This window comes from Thamnophis elegans, chromosome 16, assembly GCF_009769535.1.
Source record: "Thamnophis elegans isolate rThaEle1 chromosome 16, rThaEle1.pri, whole genome shotgun sequence".
NCBI classification, from domain to species: domain Eukaryota; kingdom Metazoa; phylum Chordata; class Lepidosauria; order Squamata; family Colubridae; genus Thamnophis; species Thamnophis elegans.
Window position 1 is genome coordinate 2,884,040 of NC_045556.1, and position 10,880 is coordinate 2,894,919.

At 44.8% G+C, this 10,880-nt stretch overlaps 1 protein-coding gene across 1 annotated transcript; it reads left to right on the forward strand.

Annotated features, from left to right (window-relative positions):
* The first annotated feature begins 528 nt into the window (after positions 1–528).
* Positions 529–9,605, forward strand: ODF3L1 (outer dense fiber of sperm tails 3 like 1). The gene is made up of 4 exons (XM_032233109.1): positions 529–658; positions 3,014–3,124; positions 7,130–7,243; positions 9,127–9,605. Exons 1-4 carry the CDS (start codon positions 529–531, stop codon positions 9,603–9,605), a joined length of 834 nt encoding a protein of 277 aa, XP_032089000.1.
* Positions 9,606–10,880: the final 1,275 nt, after the last annotated feature.

The window sequence follows — 10,880 nt, forward strand, 5'->3', positions numbered from 1 at the left end:
TCCCTTCCCTTCCTTTCCTTTCCTTTCCTTCCCTTCCCCTTCCTCCCTTCTCTTCCTTTCCTTCCCTTCCCTTCTGTCTTATGTTTATTCACCTATTTGAAATGTTATTCAATCACCGATGTAACCTTTTTCTTCTTATCTAAATCGATCGTCCATTTATCTGAACTTGCCTTCAATGCATTTGAAGAAGTCTAAACAATTTCTTGTTGATAACAGGGTGCCCAGCTCGTATCTGTAGCTTATAATGAAAGATTCGCCTCTTGCCATGAACTGAAGCAATTACTCGGAGGGAGGGAGGGAGGGAAGGGAAGTCAGGAGCGTGGCTAAGGAAGCCCTACCCTTTGGGGTTGGGTGAGGATTTGATCAAAGGGCATTCTGGGTGCCACCTTGCCTTTGTGGGTCCCTTCGGCCCTGATCCCCGCTCCTGGGGTCCCAGATCTGCATGTACTCAAGTCATGTCAATGTTATTTTACACAGAGGGGATGTAGTGGTGCATTCTTCCTCACAGGGCGTAGCGTTGTTCTTCCAATGGCAGCCTCTGCCCTGAAGAAACCCAACGAGAAAGCTGCTCGCTTCATCAAGCCTGGGTGCTCTCCAAATCCAGCCAGAGCACCAGTAAGCCAGAAAAAGTACGCCTTAATCAGTGCCAAATTTAAAGGTGAGTTGGGTGCCAGGGGGAAAATAAACGATGCCCAGGTACAGGGGTGTTCCCAGTGATCAGGAAAGGAGGGTCTCGTAGCTTCTTGTCATGTCTATGCTTATATTAGAGGCCCTTTGAGAGCTGTGTGCAACGCGATTTCTTTTTAGTGTATGCCGATTAGTGTACATTCAAGGTGACAATAAAGTCTTCTCTTCTCCCCTCCCCTCCCCTCTCCATCTCTCCTCACCTCTCCTATTCTCTATTCTGTTCTTTCTATTTCTTTCTATTCTATTTCTATTCTGTTCTTCTCTTGTCTTTCCCTCCCTCTCCTCTCCTATTCTCTATCCTATTCTATTCTTTCTAATCTATTTCTATTTCTATTCTGTTCTTCTCTTCTCTTTCCCTCCTCTCCTCTCCTATTCTCTATTCTATTCTATTCTGTTCTGTTCTGTTCTGTTCTACTCTACTCTACTCTACTCTACTCTATTCTTTCTATTTCTTTCTATTCTATTTCTATTTCTATTCTGTTCTTCTCTTCTCTTTCCCTCCTCTCCTCTCCTATTCTCTATTCTATTCTATTCTATTCTGTTCTGTTCTGTTCTGTTCTGTTCTGTTCTACTCTACTCTACTCTACTCTACTCTACTCTACTCTACTCTATTCTTTCTATTTCTTTCTATTCTATTTCTATTTCTATTCTGTTCTTCTCTTCTCTTTCCCTCCTCTCCTCTCCTATTCTCTATTCTATTCTATTCTGTTCTGTTCTGTTCTGTTCTACTCTACTCTACTCTATTCTTTCTATTTCTTTCTATTCTATTTCTATTTCTATTCTGTTCTTCTCTTCTCTTTCCCTCCTCTCCTCTCCTATTCTCTATTCTATTCTATTCTATTCTATTCTGTTCTGTTCTGTTCTGTTCTACTCTACTCTACTCTATTCTTTCTATTTCTTTCTATTCTATTTCTATTTCTATTCTGTTCTTCTCTTGTCTTTCCCTCCCTCTCCTCTCCTATTCTTCTATTCTATTCTATTCTATTCTATTCTATTCTATTTCTATTTCTATTTCTATTCTGTTCTTCTCTTCTATCCTATCCTATCCTATCCTATTCTATTCTTCTCGATGTCTCCACAAATAGAGAATTATCAGCCTTCAACCACTGCATCCAGTCTAGCCTTTATTTGCTTTATTTGTCTATTCATCCCATCTCAGAATTATGGGGTGAGACTACGAGAAAACCTAGAACAGGATAAAGGAAAGGAGTTATTACCTTCTGGGACCGAGTAATAGAATACTGTCGTTGTGACTTTTACCTGGGAGAAAACGATTTTTGAATCAAGGTACCACAGATGGGCTAATTTAGAGAATGCAGCCACAATCTGGGACCCACGACTCCTAATGGAATAACGTTTGCGGCTGTTTCAGTGCTACTGGCTTCTGTTGCTGTGGTCACGTGATCTTCATTTTCAACGTTTTGGGACAATTTCCTAGCCAGTCATGCAATCCCTCACTTCCTTCCCCATCCAGCAGCAGCCACTTACCTGTCTGCTGGGAAGGGAAGGGAGAAAGAAATAGGAAGGAAGGAAGGAAGGAAGGAAGGGGAAGGGAGAAGTGGGAGAAAGAAAGAAATATAGAGAAAGGAAGAAAGGAAGGAAGGAAGGGGAAGGGAGAAGTGGGAGAAAGAAAGAAATATAGAGAAAGGAAGAAAGGAAGGAAGGAAGGAAGGAAGGGGAAGGGAGAAGTGGGAGAAAGAAAGAAATATAGAGAAAGGAAGGAAGGAAGGAAGGGGAAGGGAGAAGTGGGAGAAGGAAAGAAATATAGAGAAAGGAAGAAAGGAAGGAAGGAAGGAAGAGGAAGGGAGAAGTGGGAGAAAGAAAGAAATATAGAGAAAGGAAGAAAGGAAGGAAGGAAGGAAGGGGAAGGGAGAAGTGGGAGAAAGAAAGAAATATAGAGAAAGGAAGAAAGGAAGGAAGGAAGGGAAGGGAAGGGAAGGGAAGAGATGGGGAAGGGAAAGGAAAAGGGGAAGGGGAGATTTAGAATGCTTCCTGCCAGACAAGGAACACAATGGGGAAGCCAGCAGGAAATCAATCCTGGTCTGTTTCTTTGTTTAGGTAAGGAAATACTTCCCAAATGATGACCCAATGGGATACATATTGCCTAGTAGTCTTGCCAAATTTGAGCTTGCGGTAAAAGGGAAATGTTCACAAGAGAACTTGGATGACTAGATGATTAATGCTCCCAAAAGAGAATGACCAGACCAAATCCTGTTGCTTTCGGCCAAGACTTTGCCTGTGACTCCACTTCTCCAGTTGTGTTTCCAGGAAAGCTTTCTCTGGTTCTCTGCTTGCGATCCCATTAACAGCTTTGATCCCATTTTAGGTCCAGGACCTGGGAAGTATAACCGATGGCCTTGTACTGGTATTAAGAACCACGACTCCACCAAGTATGCTGAACCAGCTTATACCATGCGGGTGAAGTCCAGCCCGAAAAGTAAGCAGGGGATTCTGGATCCTGAAGAAACTCATCCAAGATTCTTATTGATTCAGGCTAATCATGAATGCATTGTGTCCTAATCACCAAGCAAACTTTACCTGTATTGTGCAATTTGTATTCCTGAGGCCTACACATGGGGGCTCAACGGCTAAGACGCTGAGCTTGTCGATCAGAAAGGTCGGCAGTTCGGCGGTTCGAATCCCTAGCGCCACATAATGGAGTGAGCTCCCATTACTTGTCCCAGCTTCTGCCAACCTAGCAGTTCGAAAGTACATAAAAAATGCAAGTAGAAAAATAGGGACCACCTTTGGTGGGAAGGACCTCATGACCACGGAGACGTCTTCGGACAGCGCTGGCTCTTCGGCTTTGAAACGGAGATGAGCACCGCCCCCTAGAGTCGAGAACGAGTAGCACATAGGTGCGAGGGCAACTTTTACTTTTACCTTTGAGACTTATTGTTTAAGGGAATTTAGATAGCAATCTTGTAATATGTGGAGTGCTAGAAGTTCTTGTAGCCTACTTAAGCTCACCAGACTTCTATTGCGTTAAGAGATCCAGATGTTTATTATTAACCTTACCATGAGAGCAACTGGTTGCCTTCATGAATCAACCTTGTTCTCAAGAAAGCAAAGTAGAAAAATAGGGAACACTTCAGAGGTGGGTTCCTACCAGTTCGCACCTATTCGGTAGAACCGGTTCGTCAAATCTACCGAACCGGTTAGAAGAGGTTCCACCGGTGGACCCGGAAAGCAGGCCACACCTACAGAAGAGGGTCCAAAATGTTTTGAAACCCACCACTGGTCCTTGGATATGATTATTCTACACTATCATGCTCCTATTTATAAAACTCAGTGCCTCTGTGAAAGGCAAGGATGACTACTGCGTTTGTGGTGCAATCAGAACATTGCGTGTGTTGAAGTTGTTTTAACGCAAACCAAAGATGCCTTTTAAAAAACAAGTTTACATCCTATTCTTATGCATGCCAGTGCTGTGTGAGAGGTAATTTAAGGTGTTTCTGACAAGTGTCGTCGGCATCTTCATATCCGGTCACATGGGCAGCAAGCCACTCCCATCTGGTCACATGGGTGGCAAGTCACTCCCACAAAGGAGGCCACACCCACAGAGTAGGTTCGAACAATTTTTGAAACCCACCACTGGAACATTTGATGTTCTGTGCACCTTCGCCGTTGAGTCATGCCGGCCACATGATCACGGAGATATCTTTGGACAGCGCTGCCTCTTTGGCTTTGAAACGGAGATGAGCACCGCCCCCTAGAGTCAGGAACGACTAACACATATGTGCGAGGGCAACCTTTTTTTACCATGTTTTCAGGCCCAAAATGAACAGATCTCAGGAGATTTGTGATCAAAACTCCTTTTTTTTAAAGTCTCCATTTGAACAAGAGTAACGGTCCAGGAGGAAATCTAAATTCTGTTATTCTCACCTTCATAGAGAAAAATCAAAACAGGACTTTGGGGGTTTCAAAAACCAAGGCCAGAAGCAAAGAAACAGCGTTAAACCTTCCTATCATATGTATTTCCAACAGAATCTTCAACTAATCCTGAATGAAATCAGCTCGATGACACAATTCACCCTTCTAAGTGACCCTTTTCAACGCTTTAGGGGAAATGAGGTCTTAAGGACAGGGTAGAGGACTCTGCTGGGGCTTCTTCAGAAGACATTCTCAATGTAATGAGGTTATGATTGAAGTGGCCTCACTCGTAAGCAGCTCTTGTATGGCTGAAAACCTGGAGAAAAACCTCGGAGTCCATCTAAATCTTGGCAACATTAAGACTCACGGACTTTAACACTCCGGAATTCCTTAGCCAACCTGGATGGCTGAGGAATTCTGGAAGTTGAAGTTGACAAGTCTTAAAGTTGCCACGTTTGGAGACCCCTGATCTAAAGTAAGGATGATAAGTCTGTGGCTTCTCTACCTGTTGAACTTTAGTTCTCACCAACAATTTTTAGCTTGACTAATGCTAAGGGTTGACAGGAGCTGCAGTTCATCAACAACTGACAGACTGATCAGAATATCAAATAGATGATAGATAGATAGATAGATAGATAGATAGATAGATAGATAGATAGATAGATAGATGGAATTGTCCTAATAATGTGAGTTCCAGGTGTAGTTATAAAAGAAGCAGACATTATGATCTCCAGAACTTTTAAAATATATTGCTCAGTGAGCTTTCGTTAGCGTTCGTCAGAGTGTAAAAGCCATTAAAGAGATACCTGCCTTTATAGAGCCGAGGTGGCGCAGTGGTTAAATGCAGCACTGCAGGCTACTTCAGCTGACTGCAGTTCTGCAGTTCGGCGGTTCAAATCTCACCGGCTCAGGGTTGACTCAGCCTTCCATCCTTCCGAGGTGGGTAAAATGAGGACCCAGATTGTTGTTGGGGGCGATATGCTGACTCTGTAAACCGCTTAGAGAGGGCTGAAAGCCCTATGAAGCGGTATATAAGTCTAACTGCTATTGCTATTGCTATGCAATGTTAATCAATTTGGCCATTGCATCAGGCATGTTCCTGGGGAGGAACAGCCCAAGCTGTGTTCGATAAGGGAGGAAGGAATAGGAGCATCGATTAACACGCCTGATGTAAGAACGATAAAGCTAATCACAGGTGGGAGACGGGTGTGTGCTGTCCCAACAGTATATAGCTAATATAGGAATTAAGAGCCGTCTCCTTTAAGAAACTACCTCATGGGAAATGTAACTACCTTATGGGAAATGTAGTCCCATAACATGTGACCACATCTGTGCTCCCTGATTGGGCAGTGGGGGTACTCTGCCCGGGAAATTGATTTATTACTGGGCATTCACTGAATCTCCTTCGGTTCTACCAGAAGCAGCTTTGCACCAGCGGCGTGGGTTAGAGGAAATTAATGTCTTTTTACACTAGGTGATGGGACAGATCATGGAAAGTCAGAAGAATCTTAACACTGAACTGTAAGTTTTGCTATGAAGGATGCCTGATAATAAACGTGATCTGAAAGATATTCCTGTGCCAAGAGCCAAGGTGGCGCAGTGGTTAAATGCAGCACTGCAGGCTGACTGCTAAGCGTGGAGTTAACTGGCTGCCCGAGCAGAACCTCATTGCCCGGGGCAGAACAGGGTGGATGGTACTATCATGTACGCAAAGGCCAATGGGATTAACATTGTATAAAGCAGTGTTTCTCAACCTTGGTAACTTGAAGATGTCTGGACTTCAACATCCAGAATTCCCCAGCCAGCGAATGCTGGCTGGGGAATTCTGGGAGTTGAAGTCCAGACATCTTCAAGTGGCCAAGGTTGAGAAACACTGGTATAAAGGCAGGTATCTCTTTAATGGCTTTTACACTCTAACAATGTTAGCAGCGGCTAACGAAAGCTCAATATAGCAATATATTTTAAAGGTTCCGGAGAACTTTTACTGCATATATAAATATACATATTCACCCATATTTAATTACGTGTATATATGGGTGAAAAGCAGTCTGTATTCATTCCATCGAAACGTTGAGTTGGGCTTGGCAACTGAGCAAGTAAGTAAAGATGGTATAATATTGAAGTGATGCGCTCCGTATCTTTTGATGACTTAGCAACGGCTATTTCCCCCAAAGTCGTTGCAAAAATAAAAAGTCCAGCTGAGAGTTTATTACAGCAGACTCTCTAAAGGGCTGGAAAAAAAATATGTTCGATTCTCCTAGCTAGAAGTTGACACAAGGTTGGATGGCCACCTGCTGGGAATTAAGTGGACTGAGTGGTTTCCTTTCCTGAGCATGACTCATAAAGGGCTGTTTTGATTCATTCGTTTTCGGAATCTGCAATTTTAGGCTCAGCTAGAAGTTTAATTACCTCCTGAAAGACGGTGACCACCAGTTTATTTGGAAAGTGGCCCTTCTTGCCACCTCAAGCATTTTGGTAGCTAGATAAATGGATGGTCCTTAGAACCACATGACGTCATCCAGAAAGCTAGCCTTCGGCTTCATAAGACAATTCTTCTTTCCTTTACAAGCCATCATGGTTCTGGAGAGCCCCGGACCTTGTTACTATGTGGATCCTAGTATTTCCCGCTTAGGGATATGGAGGCCGGTCTCCTTCTTCATACGACAGCGAGGAAAGAGCACAAGTAAGTTGCAAGTTGTAGGTGCTTCCATTGGAATGATTGGGGGTGGGGTGGGGTGGAGGTATGGGAGGTGAAAAGGTTCCTGAGAAATGAAACCAAGTTTTTCCCAGTCAAAGAGAAATGTCTCGGTGGCCTCACTTAGAAACCACGAATGGGATGAAAAGATACGTAAGTTCTTGATATGGTGTTTGATGTTTAATACATTTATAGGCCGCCCAATCTCGAAGGACTCCGGGCGGCTTACAACAATGCATTTAAAAAATTAAAATTAAAATTAAAAACACAGAAACATAGATTAAAAAGACCACAACATACACCCAGTCTAATCGGGGCTGGAACTCAATCATTGAATTGAATTGAATTGAATTTTATTATTTGTATGCCGCCCTTCTCCGGGAGGGACTCAGGGCGGCGAACAACTCAAAAGGGGAAAAGGGGAACATAGGACAGAATACAAGTAATTAAAATAGCCAAGAATCACACAACCATACAAGTCGAGAGGGGAGGGAACTCATCAACTCATCAGTTGAGTTCAACAGCCCGGGGCCTGCCGGAATAGCCAGGTCTTAATAGCTTTTCGGAAGGCCATGAGAGTGGGTAGGGTCCGGATCTCTGGGGGGTATTTTCAAAGAGGTCCCCAAAAGCTTGGACACCCCAAGCGCAACCATATTCAAGGTGGAGAATCAGATACGTGCTTCCTTTGGCCTTGATATGGAGTCTCCTTGACCTTCCTAATACCAGCAGCAGACCAGCATGTTTTACAAGAACCAGGCTAATTCTTTTAAATGGGGTGGCAGGATTTCAGAACAACAGAGTTGCGAGGAACCTTGGAGGTCTTCTAGTCCAACCCCCTGCTCAAGTAGGGGACCATATACATCCTGAATGGTAAATTCACAGGATTCTTCTCCCTCCACCAGGCATATGTATCAATTTGCACGAGACTGTGATGTTTCTCTGGGTCATATATGGGGGGGTGTATGTGGGTCTATGCATAATGGTTATCTTTTGAGAGCTGTGTGCAGTGAAATTTCATTATAATGTATGCTGGTTAGTCTACATTACATGCAGTGGTAGGTTGCTCTTACCGTCGCTACCGGTACACTGCTCATGGGGCTGCGAGTCCTGTTTATGCACGCACGCTGCACACACATGCGCAATCCACCGCCGCTGTGAGACCCAGCTGCTTTTTGGGGCTCGCGCAGACACTGCGCACGTGTGCGCAATTGGCCAGTTGCTTTAAAAACAGGTATAGAATGCGCAGGGGGGAGGGGAATGAGCCACCGTACCGGTACGCTGTCAGCTGCTCTTGGCTACTACCGGTACAGCCGTACCATACCGAGAGGAACTCACCACTGATTACATGTGACAGAACTTCTATTCTATTCCTGTTCTATTCTACTCTATACATGTCTATATTTTACCCTTCCCTCCCATAGCTTAAGCAGGGACTGGACTAGAACAGGGGCCAACAACCCAGGGCTCTGGAGCCGCATGTGGCTCTTTCATCCCTCTGCTGCGGCTCCCTGTTGCTCAACGTATGTGTCACAACTGCCAATGTGCGACGCCTGCTGGACGCATGATTTATTGAGCTTTTCGACCCCTGGTATGGCAACCACGGATAAATCCAAGGAAAGTAAAGTTTCAGCAGGAAACAGAACGTTTGATTCAACTACCTTGGCTAGTTCTGTGGCTGATCAGGAAATAGTCAGGCATGGGAAATATATTGTGGCTCCGGGTGTTTTCTTTTCTGTGGGAAACGGGTCCAAAAAGGCTCTTTGAGTGTTTAAGGTTGCTGACCCCTGGACTAGAAGGCCTCCAAGGTCCCTTCCAACTCTGTTTGTTCTTTTAGACTCAATTGCCAGTAATAATATTCTCTGGCTTCCTAGATGTAGTGATAACTCCTTCCCCGAATGAGTATCACGTGGAGAAACTGCACCCTATTGACGAAGCGAATGCTCCCTCGTATACCATCGGTGCGAGAACGCCCTACTGGCTGAACAGCCCAAATCCGGCTCCCAACAAATATGCAATGCCTGAGACGCTGGGCCCCAAGGTGCCCAATAAAAGGGCATACCCCTGCCCGTCGATCTCTTCCATCGCTCCCGGGCGAGATTATGTGGTGAGAAAAGGGCCTGGCCCAGCCGCCTACACTGTTCCAGAGCCAGACGTTTACTTGCGACATCAACCATCCTATACAATGTCTCAAAGGTTGATTCCTTCCTGCAAGGAACATACGCCGGGGCCTCTGGACTATTGCGCGGAACGGGTCACCCTCCACAAGCCCAGAGCCCCATGCTTCAGCCTGGGTGTTCGCCACTCCGAATATTCCCATGGCACGCCTACGGTTTGCCTCATCCAAGAGTGAGCGTGGACCACAATCGGAAGACCAGAAGACCTTCAGCGAGGTTCGGCTACCGAGGGTCTCATCCTGAGAGAACTTCACCCACTGGGTTCAAGCCAGATGGTGGGCAGCGTGAGGAGAGAGTGTGCGTTAAGAAGCTCCGGATGGATGGTGGCTCAGTTGGAGTTGCAGGTCATTTTTCAGTCCATGGAAACCAAAGTTCTCCTTTGCTCAAGTTCTTCCTGACTTCTTCCTCGCCCTTCCGGAATCTCCTGATAATGTCCCCCCCCCCCCAAGAAAGTGTTTTTATCTATTGTTTACTCCTCACCATGGATTTATGGCTGGAAAAGGTTTCCGAAGAAAAGGGAGACAAATTGTCCTTTTTTCTGTGATTATTTAGAGTACAATAAAACAATTTATTAGACCGTATGTCCACAGTACGCTTTCTTTGATGCAAAAGTTCTCCTGGGGCCTTTGGATCCTGCTGTCCGTTTTGGGAAAGCAATTTGATTGTTTTCAGTAATCCAGAGACTTAAGTGAATTATTTCACCTTGAAACTCTGCCATAAATACAGCTGGAATTCAGTTGAGTTGGGAATCTTAATTTGGGGCTCAAAGGATGAGCTACCAGATGATGCTGGACTACATTTCCCAGCATCCCACACCATTGTCCAAGTTGCCTTGGACTCCTGGAAAGTGTAGTTCAGCAAGTTATACTCAACACCAAGGAATGCACCATATGTAGTGGTAAGGATTACAGACCTTCTCCAGAAGATGGCAGCCTCGCCTTATGATTTTGGAGTAAATCTGGACCGCCTCCACTGAATCTCTACCTTTTGTAGGTGATAGCAACCCAACATGACAAGAAAACAAGGAGAAAGCAGGGCCTCCAGAAATATACTCCCCGAGGTAAAGGGATGGGCCAGTACTTATTCTGCGATTGCTCAGAAATGCAAATCCAGAAAGACAGAACTGCACACCACACAGTGTCCCAAGTCAACCCTATGGGTGAAATTCATGTAGCTAAGCTATCTTGATTTAATTCAGAATTGGGGGGTGGGGGTGGGTGGGCTCACCAATCCGGTCCAGATGACTACTGGAAAAGGATCCAGAATTGTGTTTTGAAATGCTCCCCTGATTCTAGATCTTTTTTTAGATGCTGCGTTGGTAATGACAATAACGCTAATAGTAATTGAGATTAGACTTTCTATGTTCCCATGTCTCATTGTCCTCGAGAAGAGGAAGAGGGATACCTCTTGCTCTTGTTTCATGTAAGTCAACATGGAGTCAGGGTTCCAAA

Coding starts and splice junctions, on each gene's coding strand:
- ODF3L1 (XM_032233109.1), top strand. CDS start 529: ATGGCAGCCTCTGCCCTGAAGAAACCCAACGAGAAAGCTGCTCGCTTC. Junction 3,125..7,129: donor GGTGAAGTCCAGCCCGAAAA/GTAAGCAGGGGA, acceptor TTCCTTTACAAG/CCATCATGGTTCTGGAGAGC. Junction 7,244..9,126: donor ACAGCGAGGAAAGAGCACAA/GTAAGTTGCAAG, acceptor CTGGCTTCCTAG/ATGTAGTGATAACTCCTTCC.